This window comes from Dendrobates tinctorius, unplaced genomic scaffold (genome assembly GCF_039654945.1).
Source record: "Dendrobates tinctorius isolate UK_male_01 unplaced genomic scaffold, ASM3965494v1 ptg000063l, whole genome shotgun sequence".
In the NCBI taxonomy this organism is placed as follows: domain Eukaryota; kingdom Metazoa; phylum Chordata; class Amphibia; order Anura; family Dendrobatidae; genus Dendrobates; species Dendrobates tinctorius.
This window is the reverse complement of record NW_027361731.1, coordinates 13,879,217-13,898,284: the sequence shown is the minus strand read 5'-3', so window position 1 is coordinate 13,898,284 and position 19,068 is coordinate 13,879,217. Positions and strand designations below refer to the sequence as shown.

At 47.5% G+C, this 19,068-nt stretch overlaps 2 protein-coding genes across 3 annotated transcripts in view; one reads left to right on the top strand and one right to left on the bottom strand.

The window, feature by feature from the left end:
• Positions 1–19,068, top strand: part of LOC141094192 (uncharacterized) — a 580,189-nt gene that overhangs the window by 72,111 nt on the left and 489,010 nt on the right. The window contains exons 4-6 of one of the 2 annotated variants that reach the window (XM_073579954.1): positions 15,784–15,963; positions 16,046–16,169; positions 16,249–16,346. In XM_073579954.1, coding sequence (XP_073436055.1) covers positions 15,784–15,963; positions 16,046–16,169; positions 16,249–16,346 — 402 coding nt within the window. The remainder of the gene's footprint in view (positions 1–15,783; positions 15,964–16,045; positions 16,170–16,248; positions 16,347–19,068) is intronic. The other variant, XM_073579955.1, reaches the window with a different exon arrangement.
• Positions 1–19,068, bottom strand: part of LOC141094286 (uncharacterized) — a 1,055,204-nt gene that overhangs the window by 728,051 nt on the left and 308,085 nt on the right. The window lies entirely within an intron of this gene.

Sequence of the window (19,068 nt, the reverse complement as noted above, 5' to 3'; positions counted from 1 at the left end):
TGCCGGAGGCTCCATTATTCTCTATGTGGAGTGCGGCTCTGCGGGTGGAGGTCGGTGCTGGAGGCTCCATTATTCTCTATGTGGAGTGCGGCTCTGCGGGTGGAGGTCGGTGCTGGACGCTCCATTATTCTCTATGTGGAGTGCGGCTCTGCGGGTGGAGGTCGGTGCTGGAGGCTCCATTATTCTCTATGTGGAGTGCGGCTCTGCGGGTGGAGGTCGGTGCTGGAGGCTCCATTATTCTCTATGTGGAGTGCGGCTCTGCGGGTGGAGGTCGGTGCTGGAGGCTCCATTATTCTCTATGTGGAGTGCGGCTCTGCGGGTGGAGGTCGGTGCTGGACGCTCCATTATTCTCTATGTGGAGTGCGGCTCTGCGGGTGGAGGTCGGTGCTGGAGGCTCCATTATTCTCTATGAGGAGTGCGGGTGGAGGTCGGTGCTGGAAGCTCCATTATTCTCTATGTGGAGTGCGGCTCTGCGGGTGGAGGTCGGTGCCGGAGGCTCCATTATTCTCTATGTGGAGTGCGGCTCTGCGGGTGGAGGTCGGTGCTGGAGGCTCCATTATTCTCTATGTGGAGTGCGGCTCTGCGGGTGGAGGTCGGTGCTGGAGGCTCCATTATTCTCTATGTGGAGTGCGGCTCTGCAGGTGGAGGTCGGTGCTGGAGGCTCTATTATTCTCTATGTGGAGTGCGGCTCTGCGGGTGGAGGTCGGTGCTGGAGGCTCCATTATTCTCTATGTGGAGTGCGGCTCTGCGGGTGGAGGTCGGTGCTGGAGGCTCCATTATTCTCTATGTGGACTGCGGCTCTGCGGGTGGAGGTCGGTGCCGGAGGCTCCATTATTCTCTATGAGGAGTGCGGCTCTGCGGGTGGAGGTCGGTGCCGGAGGCTCCATTATTCTCTATGTGGAGTGCGGCTCTGCGGGTGGAGGTCGGTGCCGGAGGCTCCATTATTCTCTGTGGACTGCGGCTCTGCGGGTGGAGGTCGGTGCCGGAGGCTCCATTATTCTCTATGTGGAGTGTGGCTCTGCGGGTGGAGGTCGGTGCCGGAGGCTCCATTATTCTCTGTGGACTGCGGCTCTGCGGGTGGAGGTCGGTGCCGGAGGCTCCATTATTCTCTATGTGGAGTGTGGCTCTGCGGGTGGAGGTCGGTGCCGGAGGCTCCATTATTCTCTATGTGGAGTGCGGCTCTGCGGGTGGAGGTCGGTGCCGGAGGCTCCATTATTCTCTGTGGACTGCGGCTCTGCGGGTGGAGGTCGGTGCCGGAGGCTCCATTATTCTCTATGTGGAGTGCGGCTCTGCGGGTGGAGGTCGGTGCCGGAGGCTCCATTATTCTCTATGTGGAGTGCGGCTCTGCGGGCGGAGGTCGGTGCTGGAGGCTCCATTATTCTCTATGAGGAGTGCGGCTCTGCGGGTGGAGGTCGGTGCCGGAGGCTCCATTATTCTCTATGTGGAGTGTGGCTCTGCGGGTGGAGGTCGGTGCCGGAGGCTCCATTATTCTCTATGTGGAGTGCGGCTCTGCGGGCGGAGGTCGGTGCTGGAGGCTCCATTATTCTCTATGTGGACTGCGGCTCTGCGGGTGGAGGTCGGTGCCGGAGGCTCCATTATTCTCTATGTGGAGTGCGGCTCTGCGGGTGGAGGTCGGTGCCGGAGGCTCCATTATTCTCTATGTGGAGTGTGGCTCTGCGGGTGGAGGTCGGTGCTGGAGGCTCCATTATTCTCTATGTGGAGTGCGGCTCTGCGGGTGGAGGTCGGTGCTGGAGGCTCCATTATTCTCTATGTGGAGTGCGGCTCTGCGAGTGGAGGTCGGTGCTGGAGGCTCCATTATTCTCTATGTGGAGTGTGGCTCTGCGGGTGGAGGTCGGTGCTGGAGGCTCCATTATTCTCTATGTGGAGTGGGGCTCTGCGGGTGGAGGTCGGTGCCGGAGGCTCCATTATTCTCTATGTGGAGTGGGGCTCTGCGGGTGGAGGTCGGTGCCGGAGGCTCCATTATTCTCTATGTGGAGTGTGGGTGGAGGTCGGTGCTGGAGGCTCCATTATTCTCTTTGTGGAGTGCGGCTCTGCAGGTGGAGGTCGGTGCCGGAGGCTCCATTATTCTCTATGTGGAGTGCGGCTCTGTGGGTGGAGGTCGGTGCTGGAGGCTCCATTATTCTCTATGTGGAGTGCGGCTCTGCGGGTGGAGGTAGGTGCTGGAGGCTCCATTATTCTCTATGTGGAGTGCGGCTCTGCGGGTGGAGGTCGGTGCTGGAGGCTCCATTATTCTCTATGTGGAGTGCGGCTCTGCGGGTGGAGGTCGGTGCTGGAGGCTCCATTATTCTCTATGTGGAGTGCGGCTCTGCGGGTGGAGGTCGGTGCCGGAGGCGCCATTATTCTCTATGTGGAGTGCGGGTGGAGGTCGGTTCTGTAGGCTCCATTATTCTCTATGTGGAGTGCGGCTCTGCGGGTGGAGGTCGGTGCTGGAGGCTTCATTATTCTCTATGTGGAGTGTGGTTCTGCGGGTGGAGGTCGGTGCCGGAGGCGCCATTATTCTCTATGTGGAGTGCGGCTCTACGGGTGGAGGTCGGTGCTGGAGGCTCCATTATTCTCTATGTGGAGTGCGGCTCTGCGGGTGGAGGTCGGTGCTGGAGGCTCCATTATTCTCTATGTGGAGTGTGGCTCTGTGGGTGGAGGTCGGTGCTGGAGGCCCCATTATTCTCTATGTGGAGTGCGGCTCTACGGGTGGAGGTCGGTGCTGGAGGCTCCATTATTCTCTATGTGGAGTGTGGCTCTGTGGGTGGAGGTCGGTGCTGGAGGCTCCATTATTCTCTATGTGGAGTGCGGGTGGAGGTCGGTGCTGGAGGCTCCATTATTCTCTGTGGAGTGCGGCTCTGCGGGTGGAGGTCGGTGCTGGAGGCTCCATTATTCTCTGTGGAGTGTGGTTCTGCGGGTGGAGGTCGGTGCTGGAGGCTCCATTATTCTCTATGTGGAGTGTGGCTCTGCGGGTGGAGGTCAGTGCTGGAGGCTCCATTATTCTCTATGTGGAGTGCGGCTCTGTGGGTGGAGGTCGGTGCTGGAGGCTCCATTCTCTGTGTGGAGTGCGGCTCTGTGGGTGGAGGTCGGTGCTGGAGGCTCCATTATTCTCTATGTGGAGTGCGGCTCTGCGGGTGGAGGTCGGTGCTGGAGGCTCCATTATTCTCTGTGGAGTGCGGCTCTGCGGGTGGAGGCTCCCCATTCTATATCAAGATTATTTATTACTCTTCCTTCTATTTTGCAATCATATTCTGCAGCGCTGTGTTAGGCGTCAAGTTCTCCCACTGCACAGGGGGAAGCTCAAGCCATGTCCTCTGCGGTCTTCTATTCTTCTTCAGCCACAGAGGTTCCTGCTCAGCAGAGACGTTGGTCCCAGCATCTTGCTAAGGCTATGCGTCTGGTTGTCGCTTCCGCCCCAGGTCCAACTATAGCATCCCGCATTAGTCAGCGGCGCGCAGACGCTCCTGGGACTAAGTCGTGCTTTTCTCCATCTGATTTTTAATTAAGCCGACACAATGGGTAACATAGATCAACATATTCCAAAAAGGAAAGGGCAACTCCTTACATAGTCAAACCTACAAAAATGGCAGAGCATCTAGCCCAGAGAAGAAGAATATACACTTGAATAATAGAAAAAATACCTATTTATTAAAGATTTTTTTAAAAACAAGACCGAACAACAGTGGTAATCCCAGATGAGTGAAATTAGAGGAAGCAAAAAACACCGGGTACACTCATGTCAGGCACATATCAAGCACCACAAACCCCAAAGGCTGCCATGAGTAGACTGTGAGAAGAACCTTCCTTTCTGCTCCCACTGTCAAAAACCTACACTGCAAATATAAATGTCTCTAATGGGAAACAAAATCCCAGTGTAAAATTCAAAAAGAGGTTGTGACAATGGTAGAGCAACTGTTTGTACGGCCCTCAGAGAGAAACCAGAGGCAGCGATAAAATATGGAGAGGCTAAATTTTTAGTACAAACCAAGTTGGTTAGTCAATCCTATACAATAACAGGGAAGGTGCATAATAAAGTGCCGCTAGTGCTTACCCATCTGAGCGAGTGTGGTGAACCAGGAGCATGCCCCGACGCACGTTTTGCTTGTCAGGCTTCTTCGGCATCCCGAGACAACTTTGGTGTGTACTAAAAATTTAGCCTCTCCATATTATTGGTATTTTTTCTATTATTCAAGTGTATATTCTAGATGCTCTGAAATTTTTGTAGGTTTTCTCTATCTGAGCATGCCCATGAGACGACCACTCATTGGTGGTTGGAGGTCACATGCTCAGGTCCTCAGGCAGCTTGGATTGGGCCATCAGGAAGGCCCCGGTTATAAAAGGATTAAACGGCCGTGCGCTAGTATAGACAATATGGAGTATGTGTTGTATGCATGTCTCTGGTGACTGACTTATTAAGAAACCCCTGCCCTTGGTACGCATGTGTTGATCAGCCTTGCCAGGTAGTGCCTAGGCCAGTGATGGCACACCTTTTAGAGACCGAGTCCCCAAACTGCAATTTAAAACCCACTTATTTATCACAAAGTGCCAACACAGCAATTTAACGAGAATACTGAAGTTTTAGATTAGAAAAACAACTCCGACATAAATAATCTTTATTTTTATATAGCACTAACATATTCCACAGCACTTTACAGTTTGCACACATTATCATCACTGTCCCCGATGAGGCTCACAATCTAAATTCCCTATCAGTATGTCTTTGGAGTGTGGGAGGAAACTGGAGAACCCAGAGGAAACCCACGCAAACACGGGGAGAACATACAAACTCCTTGCAGATGTTGTCCTTGGTGGGATTCGAACCCAGGACTCAAGCTTCAAGGCGGAAGTGCTAACCACTGAGCCACCGTGCTACCCGCTTTAGTGTGCCACTGCTAAAGCACAGAGCTTGTAAGCCATGCACTCCAAGCCTAAGATACTAGCCACCGATTGCAGTGGAGGTCTGTTCTTGAGAATGGAGAGGGTTTTTACTCAAAAGTAAAACTGCCACATATGATGCTCCATACTGTATAATGGCCCCACAGTGCTCCGTACTGTATAATGGCCCCACATGATGCTGTATACAGTATAATGGCCCCACATGATGCTGCATACAGTATAATGGCCCCATATGATGCTGCATACAGTATAATAATAAATTTTATTTCTATAGCGCTGACATATTCCGCAGCACTTTACATTTCGGAGGGGATTTGTACAGACAATAGACATTACAGCACAACAATAATCACATAGATTATAACAAATACCAAGAGGAATGAGGGCCCTGCTCGCAAGCTTACAATCTATGAGGAAAAAAAGGGAGACACGAAAGGTGGGTGGTAACAGTTGCCCTGATTGTATGGACCAGCCATAATGTTAAGTATGTATTAGTACAGACACAGAGGGCTAATGGATGCATAAAGCATGTGGGAACATGATGCGGGGAACCTGGTTATGGTAAAACTTTTGGCTCTGCCACACAGGGATAGATTAGGTTAATGTGTTGAGGCGATAGGCCAGTCTGAATAAATGCGTTTTCAGGACACGCTTAAAATTGTGGGGATTGGGGACTAATCGTATTGACCTGGGAAGTGCATTCCAAAGAATTGGCGCGGCACGTGTAAAGTCTTGGAGACGGGAGTGGGAGGTTCTGACTATTGAGGATACTAACCTCAGGTCATCAGCAGAACGGAGGGCGCGGGTAGGGTGGTATACTGAAACAAGGGAGGAGATGTAGGGTGGTGCTGAGCCATGGAGGGCTTTGTGGGTGAGGGTAATAAGTTTATACTGAATTCTGGAGTGGATGGGTAGCCAGTGTAATGACTGACACAAGGTAGAGGCATCGGTGTAACGATTGGTGAGGAATATGATCCTGGCTGCAGCATTCAAGACAGATTGGAGAGGGGAGAGTTTGGTAAGAGGGAGACCAATTAGAAGAGAGTTACAATAGTCGACACGAGAATGAATAAGAGAAACAGTAAGAGTTTTTGCAGACTCAAAAGTAAGAAAAGGTTGAATTCTAGAAATGTTTTTGAGGTGCAGATGACAAGAGCGAGCTAGCGATCGAATGTGGGGGCAAAGGAAATCTCGGAATCAAGTATGACCCCAAAACAGCGGGCATGTTGCTGGGGAGTAATAGTGGAGCCACACACAGAAATGGCAATGTCGGGTATAGGTGCATTAGTAGAGGGAGGAAACACAAGGAGTTCAGTCTTTGACAGGTTCAGTTTCAGATATAGTGAGGACATGATGTTAGACACAGCGTTTAGACAATCGCCGGTGTTTTCTAGAAAGGCTGGTGTGATGTCAGGAGAAGAAGCGTATAATTGGGTGCCATCAGCTTAGAGATGGTACTGGGAATCAAATCTACTGATTGTTTGACCAATAGGGGCAGTGTGCAAGGAGAAGAGGAGGGGGCCTAGAACCGATCCTTGAGGAACCCCAACAGTAAGGGGAAGGTGAGAGGAGGAGGAACCGGCAAAAGATGCAGTAAAGGAGCGGTCAGAGAGATAGGAGGAGAACCAGGAGAGAACGGTGTCCTTGATGCCAATGGAACGGAGCATAGTGAGGAGGAGCTGATGATCCGCAGTGTCGAATGCTGCAGAGAGATCCAAGAGAATTAGCATGGAATAATGACCATTAGATTTAGCTGTTAGTAGATCATTAGAGACTTTAGTGAGGGCAGTTTCAGTAGAGTGTAAGGAGCGGAAGCCGGATTGGAGAGGGTCGAGAAGAGAGTTATCAGAGAGATAGCGGATAAGACGGGAGTGGACCAGGCGTTCCAGGAGTTTAGAGATGTAGGGAAGATTAGAGACAGGTCTATAGATAGCGGCACAGTTTTGGTCGAGGGATGGTTTTTTAAGTAGTGGATGTATGATGGCATGCTTAAATGAGGAGGGAAAGATACCAGAAGAGAGAGGTTAAATATTTTAGTTAGGTGAGTGGTGACAGGAGGGGAAAGGGACTGGAGGAGATGTGACGGAAATGGGTCACTGATGCAAGTGGTTGGGCGAGAAGATGCAAGGAGCCTGCTTACTACTTTTTCTGTGACTGGTTCAAAATCAGAGAGTGAGCTAGATGCAGTGGGGGAGGGAGGACAGTGCATGGTATAAGGTGATTGGGAGATAATTTCCTGTCGGATCTGGTCAATTTTTTCTTTGAAGTAATTGGCCAGATCGTCAGCTCGGAGCTCTGTGGTTGGGGCCTGTACTCTTGGGTTGAGTAGAGAATGAAAAGTGTCAAAGAGACGTTTCAGGTTATTGGACAGTGAGGTGATGAGGGTGTTGAAATAGGTTTGTTTGGAGAGGTGAAGGGCAGTGTTGTATGTTCGAAGCATAAACTTATAATGGATGAAATCTTCGTGTAGATTGGATTTTCTCCACAGACGTTCGGCGCACCTGGAGCACCGCTGCAGGAAACGTGTTTGCAGGGTGTGCCAGGGTTGTCGCCGTCTGTGTTGTGGTGTTCTATTTATAGTGGGTTCAAATTCATCCAGGGCACTTTGAAGTGTTTCATTGTAATACTTCAATGCAGAATCGGGACATGAGAGGGAGGAGATAAGGGCCAATGAAGCCTGCAAGTTCTTTGTAAGTTTCTGGGTGTTGATGGTCTGTATGTTTCTATAAGTATGGACAGTGGGGGTGACCTGAGCAGCCTGGCAGTTCTTTATAGAGAATGAAAGAAGATTGTGGTCAGAGAGCGGGAGAGGGGAGTTTGCAAAATCATCCACTGCACAAAGCCGAGAGAAGACCAAGTCGAGGGATTTTCCGTCTTCATGCATTGGAGAATTAGTAAGCTGCAAAAGGCCAAACGAGGAGGTTAGAGATAAAAGGTGAGTAGCAGATGGGGAGAGGGGAAGAGCAATGGGGATGTTGAAATCTCCCATGATGAGGGTAGGGATGTCACAGGAGAGAAAATGTGGAAGCCAAGTGGCAAAATGATCCAGGAACTGATGGGAGGGGCCGGGAGGACGATACACCACCACCACTCGCATGGAGAAGGAGGTGTAGAGTCTGACGGCATGGACCTCAAAAGAAGGGAAGACTAGTGAGAGTAGTTCAGAGATAACCTGAAAGGTACATTTTGGTGATAGAAGCAGACCAACGCCTCCACCTGCTCTATTGTCTGATCTTGGGGTATGAGGGAAGTGTAGTCCACCATATGAAAGAGCAGCAGCGGTAGTGTCTGACTGCTGGATCCAGGTTTCAGTAAGAGCCAGGAGGTTAAGAGAATTAGAAACCAAAAAGTCATGACTGAAGGACAGTTTGTTACACACTGAGCGAGAATTCCAAAGTGCACAATTAAGAGAGACAGATGGCATGCAGGGAATATTAATAAGATTAGAGGGGTTTCTGAGTGTAGCAGTTGGGGGGTTTGACTTTCTATAACATGGGGGACCAGGGTTGGGAGCAATGTCTCCTGCGACTAGGAGAAGGAGGATAGAAAGAGTGAGCAGATGGTTAAGTGATTTGTGAGAGCGTCTCTTATGTTGAATGGGGGGACTGACTGGATCTGTGCAATTTAACAATGTGAAAAGAGCGTGAGTGCTATACATAGGAGAGGAAAGAAGCGAGGGGTCGATATGGATGGAGTGTATAGAGTTAATGCCAGGGCAGTGGATGTGTGTGAATGCAGCAGCCAGGATATAAATTACACAAATGCATATGGTATATATTTGTTGTACTCCAAATGTACAGGGAGTAGATGTATATAAATGTCATACCTGTCTCCTGCCCTGTCTAACTGCCAGTACTTTGATAAACTGTACTTCAATAAAGTGTATATAAATGCCCCCTGCATAAATGCTTTCCCCAAACTATGTCTGAATATATAGGAGGCTAAGGATTTTTTTTTTTTTTCTCCTCGTTAATCAAACTAAATTGAGACAGCAGGGCCCAATAAAATGTTGTGGTCAGATAAACAGATGTCCAGGCCTACATGGATCATAAAGCACTTTGAAAAGTTTCTTGACCTCACAACATAAGGGGACAAGCAGAGTAAGTTGAAATAACTATATACCAGATATAAGCTTGCAGAGTTGAAAACACATATAGAGCATTCAGGATTAACTGCTTGCTGACATTGAATGAAGGAGTTGATTCAGCGCAGAGATTGAAAGAGGTGGTTACCTGTATGAAGAGAATATAGATGCGTGTCACATTTCATCCATGTTATAACTGCCAGTACTTTGATAAACTGTACTTCGATAAAGTGTGCATAAATGCCCCCTGCAGTAATGACCTCACATGATGCTGCATACAGTATAATGGCCCCACATGATGCTGCATACAGTATAATGACCTCACATGATGCTGCATACTGTATAATGGCCCCACATGATGCTGCATACAGTATAATGACCTCACATGATGATGCATACAGTATAATGGCCCCATATGATGATGCATACAGTATAATGGCCCCACATGATGATGCATACCGTATAATGACCTCACATGATGATGCATACAGTATAATGGCCCCACATGATGATGCATACAGTATAATGACCTCACATGATGATGCATACAGTATAATGGCCCCACATGATGCTGCATACAGTATAATGGCCCCATATGATGCTGCATACAGTATAATGGCCCCACATGATGCTGCATACAGTATAATGACCTCACCTGATGCTTAATACTGTATAATGGCCCCACATGATGCTGCATACAGTATAATGGCCCCACATGATGCTGCATACAGTATAATGACCTCACATGATGATGCATACAGTATAATGGCCCCACATGATGCTGCATACAGTATAATGACCTCACATGATGCTGCATACAGTATAATGGCCCCATATGATGCTGTATACAGTATAATGGCCCCATATGATGCTGCATACAGTATAATGGCCCCATATGATGATGCATACAGTATAATGGCCCCATATGATGATGCATACAGTATAATGGCCCCACATGATGCTGCATACAGTATAATGACCTCACCTGATGCTTCATACTGTATAATGGCCCCACATGATGCTGCATACAGTATAATGGCCCCACATGATGCTGCATACAGTGTGACCTCACATGATGCATACAGTATAATGACCTCACATGATGCTGCATACAGTATAATGACCTCACATGATGCTGCATACAGTATAATGACCTCATATGATGATGCTCCAAACTGTATAATGGCCACACAGTGCTCCGTACTGTATAATGGCCCCACATGATTCTGCATACAGTATAATGGCCCCACATGATGCTGCATACAGTATAATGGCACCATATGATGCTGCATACAGTATAATGGCCTCACATGATGATGCATACAGTATAATGGCCCCACATGATGATGTTCCATACAGTATAATGGCCCACATGATGATGTTCCATACTGTATAATGGCCCCACATGATGATGTTCCATACTGTATAATGGCCCCACAGTGCTCCATACAGTATAATGGCCCCACATGATGATCCATACTGTATAATGTCCACACATGATGCTGCATACAGTATAATGGCCCCATATGATGCTGCATACAGTATAATGGCCTCACATGATGCTGCATACAGTATAATGGCCCCATATGATGCTGCATACAGTATAATGGCCCCACATGATGATCCATACTGTATAATGGCCACACATGATGCTGCATACAGTATAATGGCCCCATATGATGCTGCATACAGAATAATGGCCCCATATGATGCTGCATACAGTATAATGGCCTCACATGATGCATACAGTATAATGGCCCCATATGATGATGCATACAGTAAAATGACCTCACATGATGCTGCATACAGTATAATGGCCCCATATGATGCTGCATACAGTATAATGGCCTCACATGATGATGCATACAGTATAATGGCCCCACATGATGATGCATACAGTATAATGACCTCACATGATGCTGCATATAGTATAATGGCCCCACCTGATGCTGCATACAGTATAATGACCTCATATGATGATGCTCCATACTGTATAATGGCCACACAGTGCTCCATACTGTATAATGGCCACACAGTGCTCCGTACTGTATAATGGCCACACAGTGCTCCATACTGTATAATGGCCACACAGTGCTCCGTACTGTTTAATGGCCCCACATGATGCTGCATAAAGTATAATGGCCCCACATGATGCTGCATACAGTATAATGGCCCCACATGATGCTGCATACAGTATAATGGCCCCACATGATGCTGCATACAGAATAATGGCCCCACATGATGCTGCATACAGTATAATGACCTCACATGATGCTGCATACAGTATAATGGCCCCACATGATGCTGCATACAGTATAATGACCTCATATGATGATGCTCCATACTGTATAATGGCCACACAGTGCTCCATACTGTATAATGGCCACACAGTGCTCCGTACTGTTTAATGGCCCCACATGATGTTACATACAGTATAATGGCCCCACATGATGCTGCATACAGTATAATGGCCCCACATGATGCTGCATACAGTATAATGGCCCCACATGATGCTGCATACAGTATAATGACCTCACATGATGCTGCATACAGTATAATGACCTCACATGATGATGCATACAGTATAATGGCCCCACATGATGTTCCATACAGTGCTCCATACAGTATAATGGCCCCACATGATGATGCATACAGTATAATGGCCCCACATGATGCTGCATACAGTATAATGACCTCACATGATGCTGCATACAGTATAATGACCTCACATGATGATGCATACAGTATAATGGCCCCACATGATGTTCCATACTGTATAATGGCCACACAGTGCTCCATACAGTATAATGGCCCCACATGATGATGTTCCATACAATATAATGGCCCCACATGATGATGTTCCATACTGTATAATGGCCCCACAGTGCTCCATACAGTATAATGGCCCCATATGATGCTGCATACAGAATAATGGCCCCAAATGATGCTCCATACAGTATAATGGCCCCACATGATGATGTTCCATACTGTATAATGGCCACACAGTGCTCCATACAGTATAATGGCCCCACATGATGATGTTCCATACTGTATAATGGCCACACAGTGCTCCATACAGTATAATGGCCCCACATGATGATGTTCCATACTGTATAATGGCCACACAGTGCTCCATACAGTATAATGGCCCCACATGATGTTCCATACTGTATAATGGCCTTGCATTAAAAAAAAGGAAAAGCTACTCACCTCTGCCCGTTCCAACGCTGATCTAGTCTCTTCATCTATCAGTCCTACCTGAGGACACACGATCCATCTCGGCAATACCGCCACTCTCAGCCCGAGCGAGATACCTATCCTGAGCACGCGCACCATCCCTGTCCTGAGCATCTGCGAGATCCCTGCCCTCAGCACGTGCTCGGCCTGATGGGAGAGTTAGGAGAAGAGGAGAGTGGCCGCAGCACCGGCGCTTGTGATGAGGGTCCGGGAGATCACGAGCGGGCTGAGGAGAGTGGTGGCGGCGCCAGTTTTGAGGAGATGGCGCGCGTGCCTACCGGAAGGGCTCTGCGTTCCCCCTCTGGCACACGTGCTATAAGTTCGCCACCACTGGCCTAGGCTGATAGTGCAGGTAGGAGACAGTCAGGGCCTAGCTTCAGCGCCAAGTAGTGGCTTTGCCTGTACGCCACTGAGCACTTGGTCTGCATTCCACAGTAGCTAGCGTCCATTAGTGGTGTTCGCAGTTGCGACGCCGTGCGTCTAATGGGTCTAGAGAGGGTCTTACCCTGCGTCTTTGGGGCAGAGTCTTGTGACCGTACACTAGCGCTCACTCAGCTGTGCCCTGTGACAGTTAACAGGGTATGGCATCTGTGTTATGTGGTACCGTGGCTCTTTGAAGCAACAGAGCCCGTCGCTATTACATACTGGGTGGCGTTTAACCCACGTGTGTCCAGTGGATACCGCCATTTAGTGTCCGCCATTACCGAGCAGCAGTTAACATCTCTGCACAACGGACCCCGGGCTGCGAACGCACCTTATTACCATCTTTTTATTTGGTGCGTTTCGCCAGCCTTAACACGCTGTACATATTGTCACCATCCCCATTGGGGCTCACACTGTTATTAGACTTTAGACACACATTGCGATTGCAGTTTACACCTGCAAAGAAATTAATTGTCTACATTTGTGATCATACCTCACAACTTTTAAAGATAAAGAGGGATAGATTATGCATCATGACAAAATCTTAGGCCACGTCCTTAACCTCACTCGTCTATTATTTTATTCTACTCTGAACACAAAGTAAATGGACAACCCCTTTAAGACTGTGTTTACTGCTAAATCCGTCCATTGTTGTTCATTTATAGGAACCGAGCAATAGAAAACAGGCTGGGGACGGATTCATCGCTAGATGCACAGGAGACAGGAGCTGATACCGACTGTCCCCACTGACTATAATGAGCTCCATCAGCTTTTCTCTCTCCTCTCAGACTGTCTCGTCAGCATTCCTCTCTATCCTCTGACGGTCTTCTCAGTGCTCTTCTCTGCTCTCGGGCCATCTTAGCTTTCCTCTCTGCTCCCAGACTGTCTCCTCAGCATTCCTCATTATCCTCAGAATGTGTCCTCAGTTTTCATCTCTGCTCTCGGACCATCTCCTCAGCTTTCCTTTCTATCCTCAGATTATCTCCTCAGTGCTTCATCTCCGCTCTCAAGCCGTCTCCTCAGCGTTCCTCTCCATCCTCATGCCATCTCCTCAGTGCTCCCCTCTGCTTTCAGGCCATCTCCTCAGTGCTCCCCTCTGCTCTCGGGTCAGGCCATCACCTTAACGTTCCTCTCTATCCTCAGACCATCTCCTGAGCTTTCATCTCTGCTCTCAGGCCATCACCTCACCGTTCCTCTCTATCCTCAGGCCATATCCTCAGTGCTCCCCTCTGCTCTCAGGTCATCTTCAGAGCGCTTCTTTCTGCTCTCAGGCCATTTTCTCAGCGTTTCTCTCTTCTCTCAGCCAGTCTCCGCGGTCTTCTGTGCTCCCAGGCAGCCTCCTCATTGCTTCTCTCTACACCAAAGTTGTTCCTCAGTGTCCCTCTCTGCTCTTAGGCTGCCTCTTTCACACTCATCTCTATCCTTATACTGTCTCTTCAACCCTCCTGTTTACCCTCAGGCTGTCTCCTCAGCGCTTCCTCTCTGCTCTCGGACCGTCTCCTCAGCGCTTCCTCTCTGCTCTCGGACCGTCTCCTCAGCGCTTCCGCTCTGCTCTCGGACCGTCTCCTCAGCGCTTCCGCTCTGCTCTCGGACCGTCTCCTCAGCGCTTCCGCTCTGCTCTCGGACCGTCTCCTCAGCGCTTCCGCTCTGCTCTCGGACCATCTCCTCAGCGCTTCCGCTCTGCTCTCGGACCATCTCCTCAGCGCTTCCGCTCTGCTCTCGGACCGTCTCCTCAGCGCTTCCGCTCTGCTCTCGGACCGTCTCCTCAGCGCTTCCGCTCTGCTCTCGGACCGTCTCCTCAGCGCTTCCGCTCTGCTCTCGGACCGTCTCCTCAGCGCTTCCGCTCTGCTCTCGGACCGTCTCCTCAGCGCTTCCGCTCTGCTCTCGGACCGTCTCCTCAGCGCTTTATCTTAACCATCAGTGGTCCTGTCAAGCTTAACGTTATCTCCTCGGCGCTCTTCTGTACCCTTAAGCTATCTCCTCGGCGGTGTTTTCTGACCTCAGACTATCTTAAAGGGATTCCTTTCTGCAATCGTCTGTCTCCTCAGCACTTCTCTCTTCCCTACTGAGAGCTTTTGGGCACTTCTTCAACTCGAGATTTATGGTGAAGGAGAACAGTCCCCTCTCTTAGCAGTGTCTGGGGCTGTGGCTGGTGCTGCCCAAAAAGATGTTCATTAACAGATAAAGAAACTAATGGACTCCATGGGTGGACTGCTTATCACTGGTATTGAGAAGAAAGGTGGCTATATTACTGGTCACTGATACATTTCTAGCATTTAAAAAAATCTACAGTTTTGTACGTTGAGCAGTTTGGTTTTTATTCTCACTATAAGAGATGTAAAATTTCCATCTCAATAGTTAATTTTTGTTTTTAATTTAGTTGCAGAATAATTCTGTACACAGAGATATTCTCCTAAGACAACACCTCACCTTTACTTTCTTTATTCAGGTTTCATGTTTATTACACTTTTGGATTGACCACCAGCACTGGAGATGTTCAATAATAAAATGAGTCACCAAAAATACAAATTGCCGAATAATTGTGCACACATTGTAGAGTAGCAGGTTGAGTTGAAGACCTTTTTTTTTCCAGAACTTTTCGTGGAGTGGTAAGATGTATACAAATGAACTATTACCATATTTTGGGGGGCTGCACGAAGACTGTTGTGCTACAGGTTGCGTTATTTATATTGTTAAGTTACAAAATAATACAGATAATTTATGTAATCCCAACTAATAGCACATAAGTATTTCTGTCTGATCTCAAAACGTATGAAGCGCTATACCACATTATTGCTTTTTATCGGCATCACAAGGCTATGAATTTTATTACACAGTATTTTATATATTCTACACAGACTCATCTCCAATGTACTCAAATTCCCACAATATCAGATACTAATACTTTACCTATATAATTTCCCTAGAGAAGAATGGATAGAGACAGAGAGATAGAGATGGCAGAGAGGATATTACACCTCACCCTAGAGATCCTCTTCCGGCTTACTGGAGAGGTGAGAGATTCTGATGACGTCACATTACATCATTCTTATCTATGGGAATTACAGATGGACAGAACTGGAGAGGTGAGGACTCTGGAAATGTCTGTAGTGAGATTTATTAATGTGTCTCTCCATAACCAGGATTACACAGTAGTGAAGAAGACCTCTAGTGAGCGCTGTCAGGACCCTGTGTCTGAGGGATGGGGAAGACCCCTGAGCCCAATCACTGGGCCTCCACCTCACCCCCTGATACATGAGGACATCAATGACCAGAAGATCCTAGAACTCACCTATAAGATGATTGAGCTGCTGACTGGAGAGGTGACACTGCTGGGAATGCTGGAACATTATACAGTAACACTATGAAGGGATTGGGGGATGACGGTATCATTGTATGTGTCAGGTTCCTATAAGGTGTCAGGATGTCGCTGTCTATTTCTCCATGGAGGAGTGGAAGTACTTAGAAGGACAAAAAGATCTGTACAAGGACATCATGATGGAGGTTCCCCAGCCCCTCACATCACCAGGTAATAGGACTAAATACACACGACCTATAATTATCTGTATGTAAAGAATGGATTCAGTCCCTGTATGTGTTTCCTCCAGATCTATCCAGTAAGATGACAACACCAGAGAGATGTCCCCGTCCTCTTCTTCCACAGGACTATAAACAAGAAGATCCCAATGCTCCTCAGGATCATCAGGTAGATGGAGAGAAGTTGTCATGAGATCTTCCCTACGATGTGTAGATGACTTTGAAGGTCTTGTGCTTGAATGTCTTGAGCTGTGAAGGTCTTGGAGATGGCAGGATTGAGCTGATCATAGATGTGACTTCTCCATCTGTCTGTGACTTTTACAATATTTGTTTCAGGGTGAAGATCTGACCCATATTAATACTATAGAGACATATGTGACTGGTGATGAGTGGTGTAAAGAGGAGATTCTTACATATGACTACCCAGGTAAGTTTTACCACAAAATGCAGAGAAGTCACAGATTCTTCTCATAGGAATATATATATGCACCACATCAAAAGTAATTCTAATCCAACAAAATATAAGCTGGGTAACAGTTCTTTGTAAAACAACACATGATAAAGGATAAGACAAAGTTACTTGGAGGGTGAAGGCTTTTCAGGTCTTTTACATGAACTGGACAAATCAATTGGTCTGAAGGAATTTTTATACCCTATAGATGTGCTTTTGTGAATGTCAAGTGGGTTGGCAATTGAGATTAGAAGCAAATAATTAGATATCTTGGGTTGGACCAGAATGTGCATTATGGTTATACTTTTATTTTCTCCTATCCGATTAAAATTTTTGGACAATTGTCTTTTATCAATCGTATTGACTATGTATATACAAGTGTTTCTCATTAAATTAGAATATCACCAAAAATTTAATTTATTTCCGTTCTTCAATACAAAAAGTGAATCTCATATTATATAGAGTCATTACACACAGAGTGATCTATTTCAAGTGTTTATTTCTGTTAATGTTGATGATTATGGCTTACAGCCAATGAAAACCCAAAAGTTATTATCTCAGTAAATTAGAATAATTAACAAAAACCACATGCAAAGGCTTCCTAAGCATTTAAAAAGGTCCCTTAGTCTGTTTCAGTAGGTTCTACAATCATGAGGAAGACTGCTGACTTGACAGATGTCCAAAAGGCAGTCATTGACACACTCCACAAGGAAGATAAGCCACAAAAGGTTATTGCTAAAGAAGCTGGCTGTTCGCAGAGTGCTGCATCCAAGCATATTAATGGAAAGTTGAGTGGAAGAGAAAAAGTGTGTAGAAAAAGGTGAACAAGCAACCGGGATAACCGCAGCCTTGAAAGGATTGTTAAGAAAAGGCCATTCAAAAATTTTGGGGAGATTCACAAGGAGTGGACTGCTGCTGGAATCATTGCTTCAAGAGCCTCCACACACAGACGTATCCAGGACATGGGCTACAAGTGTTGCATTCCTTGTGTAAAGTCACTCATGACCAATAGACATCGCCAGAAGCATCTTACCTCGGCCAAGGAGAAAAAGAACTGGACTATTGTCAGTGGTCCAAGGTGTTGTTTCCAGATAAAAGTAAATTTTGCATTTCATTTGGAAATCAAGGTTGCAGAGTCTGGAGGAAGAGTGGAGAGGCCACAATCCAAGCTGCTGGAGGTCTAGTGTGAAGTTTCCACAATCAGTGATAGTTTGGGGAGCCATGTCATCTGCTGGTGTAGGTCCACTGTGTTTTATCAAGACCAAAGTCAGCGCAGCCTTCTACCAGGAAATTTTAGAGCTCTTCATGCTTCCTTCTCTCTGCCAACAAGTTTTTTGGAGATTTGAAATTTCATTCTCCAGCAGGACTTGGCACCTGTCCACACTGCCAAAAGTACCAATACCCGATTTAAAAAACCACAGTATCACTGTGATTGATTGGCCAACAAACTTGCCTGACCTTAACCCCGTAGAATCTATGGGGTATTGTCAAGAGGAAGATGAGACACCAGACCCAACAATGCAGACCTGGGCTTCCATAAAACATCAGCAGCACCACAGGCTTATAGTGTTCATGCCATGGGACAGACCCACTCACTCCGGGACTCTTCAGTTACTCCCAGCTGGAGTATTTATTTTACCTCACTCACAGTGGCTGGGCCTTGGGCACACAGTATGGTTTCATACGTACCCTTACATGATGCTCGGTGACAATGTTATGCTGGATGACAGAGGTATGACCGGGTCATTCCGAGTCTACGTCCGTATTATCTTGTGCTAACTTCCGTACCTCTTGACGCTGCTGCTTAAAGAGTGTCTCCTATCTTTACCTCTCTCTCGGCCTCTGCTCAGGCCGATATCAGAGGGACCCCAGATGATCTGTCGGGAGTCGCATCCATAAGCATACACTCCCGGTCCTTCCACTCTTTCAACAGACTGATATTATACAACTGTTCTGGTTTTCTTTTTCCGGGCTGGTAAACTCTCTGTAGTTTATGTCCCCCACTTTTTCCCGAACTTCATATGACCCTTGCTACTTGGCCATAAGCTTGCTTTCAGTGGTGGGCACCAAAACCCGATTTCCTGCTTTAAAGGAACGAACTGTGGCCTTTTTGTTATGTATGCGGCCCTGAGCTGTATGAGCATCCACTAAATGCTCTTTTACTATAGGCATGACTGCTGCTGTTCAGTCCTGCATATTGGCCACTTGCTCAATAATACTCTAATGTGGCGTAGGTTCCTACTCCCAAGTCTCTTTGGCTACGTCCAGCAGATCTCTAGGATGCCTGCCATACAGTAGCTCAAAGGGTGATAATCCCGTCGAAGTCTGTGGTACCTCGCGAATGGCGAATATCAAGTAGGGAAACAACATATCCTTTCCATCCTTGGATATTCTTCAATGTGTATTTGAGGGTTTTGTTGAAGCGCTCGATTAGTCTGTC